This window comes from Genypterus blacodes, unplaced genomic scaffold (assembly GCF_046128005.1).
Source record: "Genypterus blacodes isolate CSIRO-AG114 ecotype Tasmania unplaced genomic scaffold, CSIRO-AGI_Gbla_v1 ptg000003l_1, whole genome shotgun sequence".
Classification (NCBI taxonomy): Eukaryota; Metazoa; Chordata; class Actinopteri; order Ophidiiformes; family Ophidiidae; genus Genypterus; species Genypterus blacodes.
Genome location: NW_027466817.1, coordinates 5,308,286 through 5,327,554, shown reverse-complemented (window position 1 = coordinate 5,327,554; position 19,269 = coordinate 5,308,286). Strand labels below are relative to the sequence as shown.

Genomic DNA, 19,269 nt, shown 5'->3' with positions numbered 1-19,269 from the left:
GCGTGCACATGCGGCATTATGGCTGACACTGCTGATATATGTGTATGATAAACACCACTGTGCACAGAGATAAGATGACTGTGGCTTTCAAACGCTGTAACGTCGTTTTGTGTGTTTTAGGAGGTTTCATTACAATCTGTTGCGCGACAATTAGAATATTAGCAAGAAGCACAACATGAATGTTAAAGTTACATGGTCAGTGATTCATATTCAGTTTAATTGTGTTTTTGCATATTTTTTTATCCAGTTCAAAGGAGTGGATTTTTGCATTTGTGTAGTTTCATCTGAAGCTCATCCATCAGGCACCGCATGAGAAAAGAGATGTGAATGTTTTCCAATACACCTCACTACACACTTAATAAAGATGCCAATTGAGTGTATTGATTTACTTTACCTTCTATATTGCCTCTGGAAAATAGAGCCCATATCCAACCAAACAAAAGGGGCCTCTTGGCTCTGTATACACAGCGGCTTAATTTATGGCAGCATAGCAATCAAATGACCACATGGGCATTACAAGAACTGTTCTCACAGCACCATCACTTTAGCAGCCTGTGTGGAATTGGCTCACTGATCTATGGCGCTGCTCTCAGTGACCTGCCATACAAATCTTCAGCCTACTGAATTAAAGTTTTTGTTGAAGGGTTTTATAATGGAACTAATACAATTATTGAATACTTCTTTATGTCAAAAATTCAGCTTTTAAAAATAAAACAGTGGAGTGGTTCTAAAATGCATGACTATATTTGCCAATGTATCTTCTGAAAAATTAACCTGGCCTCCGATAAAAACAATTGTTCACATAAAAATTGGGCACAAAGCACAGACAAAGCACCATAGCAACAATGAAAGACACAAATGACAGAATGTGCTGGGGGAACATTCATTCATTCATTCAGCTCTGCATGTTTGGATTTGATCATGGTCGGTCAATAATGAGTTTAGATTTGAATTGGAAAGGTCAAGCATATCTGTACCTGTGTGCCATTAGTAAGGGAGGATCTCTCCTTGTGTGGCTTGGCTGCTTGATGGCCAGTGTATAAGGATTTGGCTGACACCATTGGAGGCAGTAACACAGCAAATCCACAACAATCAACAAAAGTCCCCTAATCCAGCAGCTCATGCTTCAAAGCTGCTTAACACCTGAATGTTGCGACAGGACATGTTGTGGCGACAGGCCGGTTCCTGATGTAGGTTTATCACCCCGGAGTGACAACTACAGGCTTATCTTTTGACTTTTGCTAATCATAAACGCAGATTTCTCCCCTCAGATACAGCTTCCATTTTGAAGATTAAACACCTACCATGTGAACCCGAAGTAAAAACCTGCTGCTGTCAGTCTTGAACTAGAATCGATTAGAGCGTAACCGTTTGAAATCTGAGATGAAAAGTGTAGAGTGTAAAAAAAGTGATTTTTCTCTCATCTACACCAGCTTCATGATAATGAGGACAGATGAAAATGGATGACATCTCATTTTCTGGGGTTCACACAAAAAGAATAGACTGACTGATCAAAACTGAATTTCCACTCCTCAGCCCAGTGGAGAGAGGGCAGCGCTGGAGCTGCTCCCTCTGCAGAAATGCTATTACTCCCACTGCTGTTATTAAACATGATATATCAAGCTGCAGCAGAAAATGCATCCAATTTAAAGGCCTGGAGAAACGCAGACAGTGGATTTACTGAAGCTTGTGGTTCATTCCAGCTCCTTGACACTGCTCAGTGCTGGGCCAGGCCTCGTGAGCAGCATAAAGTAACCCAATCTGAGGAAGGGGACTGTGATGATTTGTGAGTATGTCAGTCCAAAATTAAACAGAACGACCATTTTTATAACTGGCCAAGTGTGAAATGGTGCTAAATATGGTCAGTTAATACCTGATTGACTCAAACATCCTTACTACAATAAAGAAATGCATTTGGTAAAAACAACACTAGCCTGTGTAAAATGTATGTCTGACATGTCTCCCGTGACCTGGATACTTTGATGCTTGCGTTGCAGATCTTAATGCCAAACTGACAGGATGTTGCATCAACAGTTACATAGAAATACATTACAATGCTTAAAGTCAAAACTGGAGTTAAATAAAGTTGATGACGTAATAATTTCAAGCAACTTTTGTACGGCAATTACTGCAGAAGGTTACATTATGGTTTCAGGCTATTACACTGAAGTGGCACTTAAACGCAGCTGTCCTGCTAACAGAGAGCATTCTGGTCCAGCACACAGCAGATATCTTGGCCGGCGGAATGTTGAACCAGAACAGGCCAAGGATAACAGCTATTAGGTATTTTATGAATTGATGATGATCGTCAACATAGAAAGGAGGAAGAAGGGGCTTAAAAGGGGCCGAGATCTCCAGTCCAGCAATCCAGACGGCATCCAGATAACAAGTACACATTTTGTTACGAGGTGGCCTCTATTGACCCTATTCAGGCATGTGAGTTGCCTATGTTCTGCAAAAACCATCTCTCTACTCAATGTGCATTCCACCTACCAGACACTGTTAGACATGATGTGAAAAATGATAATAAGCACAACAACATGACTCCAAACTCCAATCCCTCCAATCTGTGTTAATTATGAATCAATTATTGATTGCTGAAGTGGTCAGACAGTGAACCCAGAAATAGCTTCATTACATTTGCATGTCTGAGGAGTTTACTTTGCCATAATTTCCAATTAGCATAAGTCTTCAGAGACTCTAAAATCTAAAATAGATTCATATTAACGGGGTGATATCATCCCTACACCTTGGCAGGCAAATAACAATAATTTCTGCTGCTTAAAGTGCATTGAATAATTGTTGTTCAATGTCTACCTAACAATGGCCCCAAACAGCACATGATCTCATAAACTAAAGCTTTTATATAGTCAGTAATACTCAATATTGGTAGTCCAGCTGGCAGCCAGTCTAAGATGAGCTCATGCAAATTTTCAACAGGACTAATTAGCATTCTACAGCAAAGCCAAATATGTTGCAAGTCATAAAAATGTATAATGAAATAGACTTTGATGCACATGTGAAAATGTTAATGCCTGCATACATCTTTTACTTGCTAACACACCCACTACATCTGTGTCTGTGCATTAAGTTACAGCAGTCCATAGCAACAGTCCTTTGATGTTAATTAGTGCAGGGCAGAGTGTGGCTGGGAGGTGCCAGGGTAAGATCAATAAGATCTAAGAATATCCCTGACTTTATTTACACAGTCTTCAGAGTGGGAAGTGAGCTGCAGAAGAAAAGGGGGATTGACTGTCGCCCTATAGGCTGCTCTGGCTTGGAGACAGCTTAGTTATGAGTCAGTGACTGTGGAAACACAACTGTGTGCAATTTTGGAATCCAAAAATACCTGCGAGTCAACGCGAGTTCAAGCATCCTCGGAATGTTGCATGAATTCAGCAGTAACTGTTTACACTGTGCTTTCTATACAGTAACCTCAACAAATGACAAGCACTGTGACTGCATACACTAAAAACATTGTAAGTTTGCAAAATCTACATATTGTACATGAGCAACACAAAGAACAATGTATGCATACGATGGACTCAAACTCAAAATGGAATGGAATGCAGGGTTTTCCCTTCTATTACACAGTTTAGGTGCAGTGCCAAAGCCGAACAAATGAGAGAAAACACAAAGCTGAATGCAACATAGTGAGTTTAATCAATGTCTTTTCATGTAACAAATGTGGAAATGGTCCAAAACGATGTGGAAATGCATAGTTTTCAGTTAAATAACTTGAAGTTTTCCAGGGGAGGAACCTCCTAAGCCCCTGCTGCTGTGCTCCACGCGTGCCCTGCCCCCCTCCCCCCGAAGACAACAGCACCTGAGACCTAAAAAAAAAGCCAGGGACAACTGTGCTGCAGCCATTATTCATGTTGTGCTTTCCGTTACACCTGTTTCACATGTCAAGATTTCACACCCGGGAAGGTCTACGTATAAACTTTTAACATCAATCTGCACTCGCTCTCGTTTGCTTCTGCACAAACATCAACGCTGAAATATGATCATTTCCATCAAGTGTGATATGGTCATAAAAATGATGACAGCCAGTCTGCCTGTGCGAAGATTACAAAACATCTACGCAAATGATGCCGTGCCCGCAGACCGCAGATATCACTGGACTAAATTAAGGAGTTTTATTTTTAGATACAGATAAATGTGCTGTGATATGTAGGCATGTGGTAGATAGTTGTGAAAATATCCACCGTTTTGTGTCTCCATGTGAATCCATATTAGTCTCTGCATTCATCCTGAGTGTTTTTACAGAATATTATGTAATGTTGTGGCTCCCTGAATGATTTTGGTTTTGAATAGGTTTTATGTTAATTGCTTAGCAGTTAATCTTCATGAGTTTAACCTGTCCTGATAGAGCAGCAGCGGGCAAGGACAACCTGCAAGGACGCCCTGGAGGCCCCCAAAACACTGGTGACCAAAACAGCAGCTAGTTTAAGTCTCCCGCAAAGGTGTTACAGGAATGTCAATGTCAGTGTCAGCGCTTGTAAACACTGAGTTTCTTGAAATCTGAGACCTCGTCATGGTGTTCAGCTACAATGCCAGATCCTTGAAATCCCGCTTGTGTGGAGTCAAAAACTTCTGGAAATACAATTATAAACTGCCTGCTTCGGCTATTTTCTCTTCTCTTAAGCCCTTGACTGTGTTCGAGTCGCTTTTCAAGTTGAAGTAAAGAAAACTTCAGGGATTGAAAGCTGGACTTCAGAATTTACGTTAAGCAGTAATGCGTAGATAACAACAGAGAGGAGAAGGAGGGAGAAGAAGGGCAGAGACTTTGGTGAAGGGAGAAGATGGAGGACTGCTGACCACTGCGAGACGCACCCAACCATAACATGCTGAGCTGCTCTGCTTCTACCGCCTTCAGGTCTAGTTTGGAGATCAAATTTGCTCCCGGCTTGGATTGAGACAAAGTCACCAAGCGGAAAAACAATTTCTCTCCCAAGATAGCACCTGGTTTAATCAATGAGAGACAGCAGCTCCTCTTTACTTTGCACATTATAACCAAGCGAAAGACCCAGGTGATTTTCATGCCACCCTGTGCCAAATGTTCAATTATTCAGAAGCCGTTATTGCTCCTGCTGTGTTGATGCGTGTGTGCATACAGAATTCATTATTCATGGCGGCGGCCAATGACAGACTTGTTATAACAGCATGCAGGGAGGTACACTGAGTCCCCTGCTATCTAAATTATATACTGTCTTCTTGTTAATGCAAAAGTGGTTGTCAGTGTCTATTGACATTATTTACCTGGTGAATAAACCTTGGTGTGTGTGTGTGTGTGTGTGTCAGCAAGGGACTGCTCGGGCTGCCAACCTATGCCTTGCTCATAAATTCATTCATATGCTTCGCCACTTCACAGATAGCTGACGACAGATAAATGCAAATATGCATGTGGAACTAATACTGTTTGAGTACAAATCAATATAAACAAGCTCATACATACACTCACACAAACAAGAGTTAAGAATGAAAAGTACCCCCAAAATAAGAATGTGCTTTAGTTGAATAAGCTCCTGTTTGAATGCCCGATTGCAGGATATCACAAGAATCTGGTTTCCTTGATAATAACAAAGACAAAGCTCCATAATATCGTCAAGTTTCCTACAATCCAAGCCAATCAATCTTACAAAATAATTGCCTAAATGTGTACATATGAGGCACAACCCAGTGCCCTTTATTATTCAGTCTTTTAATTACAGAGATCGATGGAGCAATTTTACAGCTCTGCATTGATCGGGCTGAAAGTGAGCAGTTCCAGGCTGATAGCTGGGCGGTTGGCGTTGAGATTACAAAACCTCTCACCAGGACATCACCACCAGGATGCAGATAAGTCTCATAACAGTAATCACAATAATCACTCCACTGACGATCACAATCTATAGGAGAAGACCAAAGCGTTGGCTGGCTTTCAATTGCTTTTGTGTCTAAATGCTAAATACACTACATAGAAACGTCCCTTGCCTGTTGTGTTTGTACATCTTTAGGGTAGACTTGTGTACACTGCATTACCATCATGTTTTATTATGGTCTTACAGTATCTGATCCATAGACCTCTTGACACCAACCTCCTTGTGAAACACACATTCAAAATGAGTTAAAGCGGGATACAAATGTTCTTAAAATCTTCTACAAAATGTGCACTGATGTCTTTCTGGAACATCTGTGACAGTGCGGTGGGGAATGTAATAACAGTGTGGAGTGTGGAGCTGTAACCCCCCTGTGGTGTTACATCCCTGCTGCCTGGGCTGCTGCTAGATTACTCATACGGAGAGATCAGCCTGCTGAAACACACTACTGCACACAAACACACACACACACACACACACACACACACACGCACGCACACACATCACCATCCACTGCACTACACTACACACAGTACTGGAAACACTTACAATCACACCAGTGATACGTTTCCATCACACTAACGTCCCCTGAATATTCAACAGAGGATGTTTCTGTTTTTTTCTCACATCTTTTAGTCGAATAATCGAAGAATAATAAAGTAGCTAAACGTGCCGTTATTAGTAGTTCAGCCGTGGATCTATTTGACGGACCTGCTTTCTAACCTGTTCATCGTTTGCACTAGTTCATAAATCACACAGTATTATGACTTGTAAACGAAGTAGTTTTCACGAAGTATGTTTAATCATTTGCGATAAAATCGCTAAATTGAGACTTTAGTGGTGAAAAGCGTCAGTAAACAGAAGCGCTCTGCTGCAGATCGCTACTTTAGTCGCACTACATCACGTCTCTGATTCTATGTCAAACAGTAAATACTAAATGAGAGATCGTATCGATAATTGCTCCGTCTGATAAAAACACTCGTTAATTGCGTTTCCGTTTAAGCACGGATCGCGCGTAAACGCCGTCAAAGCGCTTCTTTTGGCTTACACACATATAAAAGAGCACACACACGCACTCCTACCTCGCTCATGTTGAATAGTGATGTAGAGCTTCTCTCGCCCGTTTCCAGTTGCGCGAAGTTTCAGCAACAGTGCTCCCAAAATAGAGTGACTCGCCGCGGAAAGAGGAGCTTTATAAAGTGTTAACAGCGACTCCTCCGTGCCATCACGTCTCCAATAAACCAATAGGAGCGCCGCGGGCAGAAGCGTCGCCCCCCACAAGTCCCCACCCAACTTCTCATACGCTGTGTAAGCCCTTTTCATCATCATCATCATCATCATTATCATCAACCTTACTCCCGGTTTGGATAAGGATGCGTCATCCCTCAACAAACCTCTAATATTCCAATTCCAGTTCCACTTTTTCCATGTGACCTGTTGTTGTCTTTAATACTTATTGGTGTTTACTTACTATCCTCCATGTATGTTACAGTAGGATTCATTCTATGCAGTCAGTTTATTATGATGGAAGCTAATTGGATTTTCACACCTGCATTCCTAAAACTATACAACACATTACATTTATGACATCGCATAGAATAAGCTGTGTGTTAAATGCTTATGAAATACAAATCCATCTGATGTAATGAACTAACCTTATCCATTCTCCTTCAGCATCAACTATACATTGCAGCGAGGGGAAGCTAATTGTCTTTTGCACTACATACTTCCTATGCAGTGTATTTATATAAACCCAATACTGGGTTTTTTGTAACATTGAGCAAAGCAATTGGCAAGTTTGATCTAGAATTCAGGATCGAGCCTCTGTGTGTACTCAGTGCACATCTAAATGGAAATACTTTTTTAAGTCGATGCAGCTTCAGAGCTGTTTGGGCATCCTGAGGGAGTTACACCAGAGTACCAATGAAGTCCCTCTGGAGTCCTGATGGAGACGGGAGCGCTTATAAATGAGGCCTAACATGCTGCTCCAACCTGACCTGTGCGTCTCTGTCTCTAGATAGAATGAAAATGACTTTGCAGCTATTGTTCTGTAAAAAAAAATAGTCATTAAATTAAGCTGTTTAGCCAAGCTGGAAGACAATGTTATGTGTTTGATTGCCAAATTGACCAGTTGGTGTTGAGGTTTTTTTGTGGCAAACATTGCTGAAGTAATGATGTAATAAAGAGCAGTTAGTTCATACGTGAGGGATACAAACATGTGATCTGACTTGGCTGGACATATGGGGGAACCATTATAGATTAGGGAGCTTCCTTAATGGAAAATTAATAAGTAATTAAAATCTAAGTAAAACGTATGATTCTCTGTCGTAATCTCCCATCATCATACGTAATCATACGTGACTAACAGCAGCAATTTAAAAAACAAAACAAAGGATCAAATTGGAAGAGATTTCTATGAATAGGCAGAAACATTTATGAGCATGCATATCGTTGGGCAGCTAATTCTAGATTGACATGAGCGACACATTTAGGGAAACAGCTGGTAATCCCACCGGAAAAACAGTGAGCACTAGCTTCAGGCAGGACTTGATGTTGTCGTCAGAGGAAGAAAGGATGTTTATTATGTGCCGTTGGGAGGATGTTGTAGGAGCAGATGAAGGGAAATGATTTAGAACACTGGCAGTGAGTGTTAAAAGCACAGATTAAAAAATAAGAGGTGCCAAATGGAGATTTGATGCCCAGGGTTTGTCATAACAGACAGCGAGCCACTCAATTGTGGATGGGAAAAAGCAGTTATGATTACGTCTGATGGTGCAATCAGACCCACACTTTGCATTTTTTGGTACCATTCTCTGTTAATGCATGATGCTGGGCAAGAGGATTTGTACCAGTCTATCTGATTGTTTTTGTAAACTGAGGTCTCACATCCCCTGTCTCAATATCTGTGACTATGACGTTATAGTGTAACATATGACACACCATTATCTCAGCAGCTGTAGAAATTGCTCGCTGATATACTGTAGATTGCAGATTGTGTTATGTGCTCGTTTGATCATCATGCGAATGCAAGGTAAAAGTAATATTAGTTTTGGTGTTTGTGGCTGCGGAGGAAACTGAATCTGGATTTTGTAGGTATTGTGGGACAGTGGGTACATCTGTATGAATGCTCACCCTATTATGGCAGGACACAGGAGACTGTTACACCATAGCCCATATAACGCTGAAGGTTGAACTTCTCTATTTCATCAGCACATTGCTCAAAGAACAGTGGAATTCCCCTTTAAGAGCACTGGGTAGTAGACCTGCATGTGATTTCATTGAATTAAACCCCAAATTGGGAATTCTATTTTTGCTCGATTGTTTCCACAGGGAGGTCAGAGGTGAAAAGACATCTACAGAACACAAAAAGAGGAGGAGGAAGAGATTCATAGTAGAGGATGAAGGACACATCAGGGGGAGAGGCTGAACACAGGGGATTACATCTGGATCCTTTGATTCAGGGGTGGTCTATCTTAACTCCAGACTATAGAGGGTCTTCTTGCTTTTACAGTGTTCTGGATAATGCACACAGAGCCCTTTCTGCTACATCAATATTTAATGTATTAGCCAATATTTACATTCCTTAAATACACTGTCTTTCTCTCTATACCTCCTTAAGATAGAGCAATAACACACATCGGCATGCAGACCACGATGCTCTTTCACTTTCATTGCACTGTGCAAAGTCCTGTGTTACTTTCAACCTTTTTATTTATTGTTCTATATCACACCTAAGGGGTTTTAACTCTTGAATAATTCTGTTGCAATCCTTCTGCTTTGTTGTGCTGAAGTTAGGCCTCCCTCAGTGGATTGCAGGGTTATGTGTGTGCTTTCAGGATTTGGTCAGGGTGAGACATGTTTGTGCAGAGGTACACAGATATACACATAGAGTACACAATTCTATAATACAGCCCATGACAGTTTTCCTCGATTAGTCAATAATCAATCAGGTTTCTTCAGTCAATCAATGATTTGGTGTAAGACAGCAGAATGAAAGCGTGAAATGCATGAGAATGTGCGAACCCAGCGTGTGGTGGTCCATGTTATTGCTCATATCGACTTTGACAAAGAGAATGACCTCACAGCTCTTACCGTCATCTGCTGGTTGCTGGAAGATGTTGAGAAACATCAAGGTGTTAAGGGTAAGGAATCTGTCAAAATCTGCAAGATATTGCTGGACTGGCTGAAAAGCAAGGAGATGTGGATTTATGTGGTGGATTCACAGGATGGGAGTGATTTCCTTTCAGGTGGCAACATCACATCTCTGATTCACTCCAATGAGGGGAAACCCATTGGCCTGCTACTCTGCAGGTTAATGGAGCTGGGAATATTTTTTCACAGAGGTCTGCTTACTATAGATCACTGCCCCTTTAAGACTGCTGAAGTGTATGACTGTTGAAATAAAAGCATTTCTAACTCTGATCTCAAAATGTATCAGGTATAATTTGTTAGTGGTAGTAGTTTATCCCCCTGAGAGATGGAGAAGATGGCCCACAATCATCCACAAGCTGAGCTGAGCTTTGGCATTAACAGTCCCTCATATATGCACCATCAATACACTGAAGAGCCATGTTTAAACCCAATGGGATTCAATGCCAACAGCAATGCTAATAGACTACACATACTGAGTAAAGGGGGTGTACTGCAAAAATACATTGACATATATAAAATATCCCGAAGGTCTGGTAAAAGAGCATTTTATGTCCTTCTAAATAATATAGATTAAAATTTGTAGCTTCTTAACTTGACTCCCTATGATAGAGAAGGAACACAGCAATCACAATCACTGCACAAAACAAACACTGAGACACTTTGAGTATATTTCCGTGGACCGGAGATCATCTTACTTCCACTTCCTGTCACATATCTACCTGGCGTCACACACCTGATCTGATCATTCCGTCATTTATTTCTGCAATAAGCAGGGCCACAATTATGTAGATTAAGTATTAACATTCATTTGAAGTACAATTCACAATCATTGTGCACAGCAGGGGACAGGACCAGATGTATATGTGGACGGGCAACACAGCTCGTATCGCAAAATCACTCTTCCCATGCACATTCTTCATGCAGCTTCCTTTACATTCTGTCAAGCACCGTGTCACTCCACATGATTGCATGTGCAGATGGAAGTGATTTATAGCTATCATTATAGTCTTTCCGACTATACACACACAAGGATACAGATACTGAATTGCATTTGCAGTTTGCTGCCTGCGGTTAAGCTTCAACCTGATATGTATCACTCTCACGTGACGATAATGCCTGTGGGATTCTATTACAGACACAGAATACTGTTTGCCTTGATAGACAAAATAAACATTATGCTCCTCCATTAGCTCTATCTTTTCTTAATCGATTCATTTAAGCATCATCTCATGCAACATCTTCCTTCCTTTCCAATATTGTCTTTGAAACGTGGCCGTTGGGGCTGGAATTAGCCAGATAATATCTCAAGTGAAGAAGAGGATAATCTGTTGGTTGTTTTCCTCACTATCAGGAAAATGAACTTCTATTGAACAAATTGTACATAAACTTTAACAGGTTCATTTAATAACCATGCAGGATGTTCCAACCAAAGTTTTACACAAAAAACAATAGAAAATACAGAAATTATTACTAAACCACATTCCCCTCTTTCTCACACGTACACAAACTTACAGAACACCTTTAACTAGATGACGATGAAAGGATAGTGAAGGATATAAGCAGCTTGAGGCAGAGGGAGGAAAACCAAGCAGCTGCTGACCCAAAGACCGCTGGGTGACTCCTGAAAAATATCTGCTGTCTCCTTTTTTTTTTAACTAGGGTTGATGTTTCTCCCACATGGATAACTGCAGCTTTTAACCTGAGGCATATGCGGACTATTTCTAACTGATACATTGAATTTTGTAGCAAGTTATAAACAGTCAAATCGTCAGAGATGATTCACTTGTGCTTATATGATTTCCACAATAGCATCCCCAACTCATCAATACAGAGAATACACATTATTATGGCATATCTTGGCATATCTGTAAACCCAGGCAGATGATCACAAAGCTAGAAGGTGTAGAAGACAGCCAACACCTTTTTGTATTTCTGTTGTCCTAAGCCTGAGGCCATTGCATCACACAGTCCTACATCTCCTGTCTGCACTTGTTTGATTAAAGTAATACCACCCTGCTCTCACCACCTGACCATTGGCAGTGCAGTTTGCAGTTTGTTATTCTGCTCACGGATGCTGGGGCTGCATGAGAGCAACATACCAGGCAAAGTGTCAAATTTGTGCCACTTCTGCTGGAGGAAACACTGACAGATTTGCAGCGGGTCGTAGAATCAATTTGTATGAATTACACTTACACGCCTATGGTTGATAATTTACATATCGAGTGCACAAGTCAGCATTTTCCACCGTGTCTTCTGTATCAGTAAGGAGCACTGAGAGATGTTCTTCATGTTGTCATGCTGAAGTAAAGGTCAGCTACTGTGGTGTTGCACCTTGTGTCTCTGTTTAAGCATCATTTTGGAGATTCGATTTCAATCCAGCAGCTTTCCTGAGTGAAACTATTAAATAGATTTCTATTAAATTTGCTAGAGACGTGTAAGGATGAAAACACTCACACCCTATGGACAGAGATAGTTAACGGTGTTTTATCCATTAATAAAAAAAAATGGCACAATGATTTAGTGATGCTAATTTAGCTTTACAGAGAGGCATGGCACAATAGAAGTGAGATGAATGGTGGATAGTTTACTAACATGAGCTGATAGCTGACATTACAGTTACAGTTGCAATAGTTGAGAGAGTGTAAAACAATATCTAAAGAAATACAAATGAAAAAATAAACCAGATAAACAAACCAGGTAATGATGGTCAAAAATAAAGGAGAAAATGGAAAAGGAAGTAGAGAGAAAGAGAAGAGCCAGGGAGACAGAGCGCCAGATCAAGGGGAATATAGGTGAGAGCCGAAGGTAGCAGAGCGCAGATACAAGAGGGAGAGCCCTTGTCTCAATGACCTCTTAAATACTCTTATCCTGGACATTTACATACTTTTGCCACAAACAATGAAAGACTGTCACATCAGATCTTTGGAAAACACACTGACAACAGATTGAGATGTGTGAATGTATCCACTACTTTGTCCCCTTGCCCCAAGGTCAGTGGATTGAGATAACAATCCTTCACCATTCGCATATTATATGACCCTCCATATGAGGTGTGATCGGAGAACATTGTTGGACCATGCAGCATTCCTTTCTGTGGTTAAAGCATCATCTTGGCCTTTTATGTTGAAGTTAAGATAAGGTTAGTCCTGAGATTCCTTTGCAGTCTTTGTGTAAACACTTACACACTTAGAAACTGGACAACAACAAACCCAAGCACAGTTACATTAACACAGGAACACAACTAAATAATGGCTTAATTTTGAGATATCCACAGAGGTTTAAAGCCAATAGGCCAACTTCTGTCTTGTGTGCGACAATGTGAATGTCCATTTTGGTCTTACAGTTTGGCCCTCTTGACAAATAGGCGAAGACAAAGGAGTCCCATGAAGTCAACTGTACTTGAATTGACTTCCCTTTCACAGGCACACAAGTCTTTCTCTGCCTTGCGTCCTCCTTCATTGCAAGCTTGGCAGTGTCAGTTGGTGTGGTCTCCTCAAGATGTCCCATTATCCTTTGGGAGCTCTGTTCATGTTTCTACAAAGATCTGCCATTGTTGTCAACATGTGGCAACCCAGGAGAAGTGTTGATGTAGGTGTGAAGCCATTTGACAATTTTCAGGTCAGACTACAACTTGGAAGGGGGTAGATTATCAGCCCCACAAAGGGTTACGTGTTACCTGCCCCCTTGGGGAGCCTTGGAGAAGGTTGTTAAGCAATATGAACAGAATAACACAGCAGGGGCAAAACATAGTTGTAAATGCAAACAAATAATAGGTACAGTGTTTGATAAAATAATGATTCTCATAACCCATGTTTCAACAAAATATATGGATAACTGTACATCTTTAACTCAAGACATCCAGAGTCTCAATGAGGATTGGTACAATCAGAGAAGTCTCAGGAAGAAACACAACATTGATTAAGCATTGAAATGTACATTGTTACTTTAGCAAAGGTAGAGTCCAAACACTCATTGCATTTGTATAAGAAGAAAAACTACCTAAGCACCAGGATCACACAAACAACAGATTAGTACAGTCTAAGTGTTCCAACAAGTATAAACAGCTACAAAAGCATATGAGGCATAAGAGTTCACACATACTCACATAAAACTGCTATTGGTACATCAGCTTAGTGATGTGCAATGATTAACTTACACAAATGAATTTAAAACCCATACTGTGTTCTTAATAGAGGGCTTGGAGAAATCTAATCAATATCGAACAATTCCAAAATCATCAGCAAAGTATTTGTCCATGATAACATATTTCGCTGGATCTTTTTACACCGTGCCCTGTTTTGTTCCATGATGATAAATTGACTGAATAACTCAAATATCTTCTGTGCATTCTCCTCAGCGTCTGAATCTGACTGGTCCGAATATCGTACTGAGGAGGACTGTGGTCTCTTCAAGAAATATGGTGGAGGCCTACCCCTGCCCAATTCCCAGCATTTTTGTGACTCATGACCCACTTTAAGGCAGATCTCACAGAACTTGTTGCTACGGAGAGATGTACGCTTGTGACGTTTTGGTCCTCTGCATTTTCGCAGCAATTGCAGTGCAGCATAGGGAAAATTGCGGTTTTGGCTTTGACTGGAATTTGAATCGGTTTTGAAGGCATCCTCTTTAGTTGTGTTTAACGGAGAATCACAACTGTATGTAACATGAATGCTTTGCACTCCGTTTTGTACACTGCATGTCTGACTTAGAGCTTTTATGCGCTCTTTTTCCTCTTCAGCGACTGTAAGTCTGTTACTCATTTCCATGCATATGTTTCCCAATTTATTTATGCCATCACGGAGGTCTACAATTTCTTCATAATATTTCTTGTTCAACAGGAAAAGTAAACCTCCCATCAAAAGGCGTCTTTTTTTCTTGTGTCGATATGTCGATCCTTTAAACGCTCTTATAGCCTGATGAATGCGAGGTCTCCAAATACAAATTTAAACGGACTCACCAATTCACAGATGATTAAAAACGCAATTTCCGTACAATTTTCAGATTGCTTCTGTGGAGCGTCATGTCAAGGTCACCAACTGTAAGGATGAAAAAAACTCACACCCTATGGACAGAGATAGTTAACTGTGCTTTATCTGAGAGAGCAAGAGAGCAAGAGATGGGAAGGATCAGGGAGAAAGAGAAGAGCCAGGGAGACAGAGCCCCAGGTCAAAGGGAATATAGGAGATAGTCGAAGGTAGCAGAGCGCAGATAGAGGAAAGAGCCCCTTCACCATGGCCTCTTAAATACCCTTATCCTGGACATTTACATACTTTTGCCACAACCAATGAAAGACTTTCACATCGGTTCTTTGGAACACCCACTGACAACAGATTGAGATGTGTGATTGTATCCACTACTTTGTCCCCTCACCCAGAGATCAGTGGATTGAGACAACAATCCTTCATGCATATTACATGGCCCTCCATGCAACACCAAGGGATGAGGTGTGATCTGAGAACATTGTTGGACCATGCAGCATTCCTTTCTGTGGTTAAAGCATCATCCTTGGCCTTTTATGTTGAAGTTAAGATAAGGTTAGTCCTGAGATTCCTTTGCAGTCTCTGTGTAAACACTTATTAGAGACTGGACAACAACAGACCCAAGCACAGTTACATTAACACAGGAACACAACTAAATAATGGCTTAATTTTGAGACATCCACAGAAGTTTAACGCCAATAGGCCAACTTCTGTCTTGTGTGCGACAATCTGAATTTCATTTTGGTCTTACACATGCATGGTCCCCAGAGGATGAATCCTAATTAAATATATGATCCACTGACCTCAACCTTAAAGCACTCAACTATTATTATTAAAATTTGCTTAAATCTCATTACATCCAGATACATAGAATGTGGACCTCTTTGAAGAACATCACGCTCTGTTGCACCTCCAACTGATAGAAACAATTCCGTGGACTCCACAGTCTTACAGTCTGCTGCTTTAATGTAGCGCCACCGACACGCTTCCCATGTGAGCAACAATTAAGTTCAAGACAATATACCTCGAAAACTAATCACTGCCAGCCTGACCACCACCCACACAAGACCTGAGAAGGTGACAGCAGCCATTTGTCTCCAGCCAATGATTGGTGCTCTTGTGTGTAATGAGCATTGCAGCCTTGCTATCATGCTGCTTTTGTGGCTATACACATTTAGTCTTGTTAAATAAAAGTCTTGCATGAAGAAGAGTTAACCTTTACACCCCTCATTTTTAAATATTTTACTACACTATTGCCAAGCATCACGTGTTTGCCTCTGTGTGTGTGTGTGTGTGTTTGTGTGTGTGTGAGTGTGAGTCCATATGTGTGTGCATCTTCTCACACTCTCTAAACAAACATTGTGTCAAAAGAGCCTGGGGATATTCATGCTTTTATGACTGTGGTTGGCAACTTAATCTCATCCTGTGAGCACGGCCAACACTGGAGAGACGCAGAGGCAGCTGCATAATAAAATCTCACACAGGGAGAACCAGACAGCTCAGCCTGCTGGGATCCACTTCTCCCTGATCTACAGCTATTTTCAGCCCATCCCTCGCTCCCTTTAGCCTTCCCTCACTCTCCTTGTATCCTCCTCCTTATGTCTTTTTGCCTTTAGTCCACCTCCACTGCAGACCCTCCACCTGCTGTCACACGCCTTGTCACCATCCGCTCCTGCACCCCCTCCCCCGTCTTGGTGAACGGTTTTCCGCCCTGGCCGGGTTCCTGCATGTTAAAAAGATCCTTAGTATATACACGGCCGCTCTTAGTTTTAATATCCAGGCATAGAGAAACAGAGCCAATGAGCTTAGTGAAGAGAATGTAGGCTATATCAAATGAGATGCAAACTATGTGTGTTTGTGTGAAGGAAAAACTATGGCAACGATTGTTTAGAGCTGGAGGAAGTTTAAACAGTATGCATAAAGCAATGTCAGAAAAGGAACTACTCAATTTGCTATTTGTTGTCCTGATACTGTACTGTCATACTGTATATGGTGTATTCTGTAGATGCCAGCAGAAATCGTATGAATATGAATGTGCACACTGAGCCTCACTCGCTTTATCACTCCCCGTCTTCATTCTCGTTCACACACAAACACACACACAAACGCTTACCACACACATCAAAAGCAATTTCTCAAGTGTGTATCTCTCCAGCTGCCATGCCCAGTGGGGGGTCCGCTGCAGAGTACAGTTCATTTTATGTTTCAGCTCAGCACACAGCAGTTATTAGTGTGTAATTACTAGGAATGTTGCCAGTTGAAGGAAAGTGATGATGGCCTGTCTGCTTGTCAGGCGCCAGTTGAATAACTGCCTGACAGAGAGAGAGAGAGAGAGGGAGAGAGAGAGAGAGGGAGAGAGAGAGAGAGAGAGAGAGAGAGAGAGAGAGAGAGAGAGAGAGAGATGAATGAACTAAAAATCACCAACTTGTGTCCCCTGACTGAATTTAGCACTCATTCCCTACTGGTCAGGTCTGGATTCAATTTGTCTTCCCTTTTCTGAGCTCATGATCAATACTAACTGTATTAGCAATGGAGCTGCTCTAAACCGATGTGCTCTGTCAGCACCCGCACATGGACGAATCCATCTGGGAATATTGGCCATCGTGCTGTTTATTCATATCACTTAGAAACACATTGATAGTAATTGAATCCATCTTACAATGATTCATCTCATTCTGCGCATCAATACCAAATTAAGGATAATTAAAAAGAGTAACATCAATAGATCACGATGTCAGTTTGAGGCAAACAGAGTATACAGTTTATATATCATGATCCTTTCAGGCAACATCTACTTTAAATTCTTGTAATATTCCTTATTCTTTGATATTTTTAGAATTTGGTGATTTATTTTATCTGTCCTTTTTTGGTATTGCTTGAAATTCTCAGATTTTATTGGCAACATGGCTTACCATCAAACAACACAATACACACTGTGCGAGTGCCACTGATCACAGACAACTTAACTTCCAATTCAACGGTTCCAATTCAGTTTGACACAGCACTCCAAGATGACTAATAATAGAACAACAACTGTGAAATATAACAGGAATAATGAAAAGGCTACAACAACAACAACTAATGTTCTTTTATGTCGCCTCTAGGCATGCTGGGATAGATATTTTATTTTTTATTGCATTTCTTTCCATAGGACCCTTGCTACCCTTTGCCCTATAGTAGGTTAACGCATTTTGTGTTTTATAATAAAGTTACCGAAGCCAAAATGGGGCATTCTGGCAACATTCTGGCAATGTTGCATAATGACACACACACACACACACACACACACACACACACACACACACACCAATTCCAAATATGGCGACTGCCCAAAGTTGCAGATATTGAGCAAGACTTTGCTCTGCGCTTCGGCAGTCCAATAATCTGCAAGCCTCTCTCCACCATTTGTGAACATTATCCAGGCTGCCAAAGATAAGTATCAGCAATCTTACTACTATTATTGGAGAGCGTGTGTGTGTGTATGTGTGTGCACATTTGCATTGAGCCGCATTGAGCAGCCTTTCTCCAATCTCCTCCTTACTTGCCAAAAACATTAGCTCAGACTCCAACATTTGCTTCGGGTGCTTTTCATTGATTTTTTTTCTAATTTCATTACCAAAAAGTTGACATGAATGGAACCACTGTAGCACCGCCCATGATGGGGACAATCACAATGATGTACTGCCTGTCCAGGTCCTTGACTCATTGACACCCTGTGGAATACATAGAATAAAAATGAGAGTAAGAGTCATTTGAGTATAGAAGACTTAACTGGGGATTGTTTGTACATTCTCTCTGCAGAAAATAAATATGTTAAGTTAAGTTATGTCCTCAGGTAACAACTCAACAAGTCAGTCATGCCGTCATGATTTGAACACAAGACAGCTGTTCAAAAGAGTGTTTTACATGCTGTTACATAATGTAGCTTTCAGGTGCGTCCCCATTATAATAATTATGCTAATTTAGTTGCCATAAGGATAGTGCAGGTGGCATTTTTAGAACATGAGAGTTGTTTCTATAAATCTTGTGTGGTTGACATCCACCCAAAAAGAAAAAAGGAGCTTTGAATCACTAAAATTTGCAGTAATCTTTAAATCTCTTCAAATACAAAGTTAATTACTGAAGTTGTGTAATAAAATGACACAGCTGTGAAAGTTTAGAAAGCACACTGACATAAACTGGTACAACAAAAAATTTAGAATTTCATTTGGAGGTAAACAAATGCTCAATTGTGTTTGGATCTGAGCACTGTTGATGCTGCTCAAGTGGACAGAGGG

At 40.9% G+C, this 19,269-nt stretch overlaps 1 protein-coding gene across 4 annotated transcripts in view; it reads right to left on the bottom strand.

The window, feature by feature from the left end:
* Positions 1-19,269, bottom strand: part of LOC142994540 (uncharacterized) — a 54,098-nt gene that overhangs the window by 16,813 nt on the left and 18,016 nt on the right. The window contains exon 10 of one of the 4 annotated variants that reach the window (XM_076145271.1): positions 18,296-18,705. The exons of the other annotated variants lie outside the window; for them this stretch is intronic. Within the exon in view, the coding sequence (XP_076001386.1) occupies positions 18,661-18,705 (45 nt within the window). The 3' untranslated portion in view covers positions 18,296-18,660. Of the gene's footprint in view, positions 1-18,295; positions 18,706-19,269 lie in introns of those variants that run through there. 4 annotated transcript variants of the gene reach the window in all.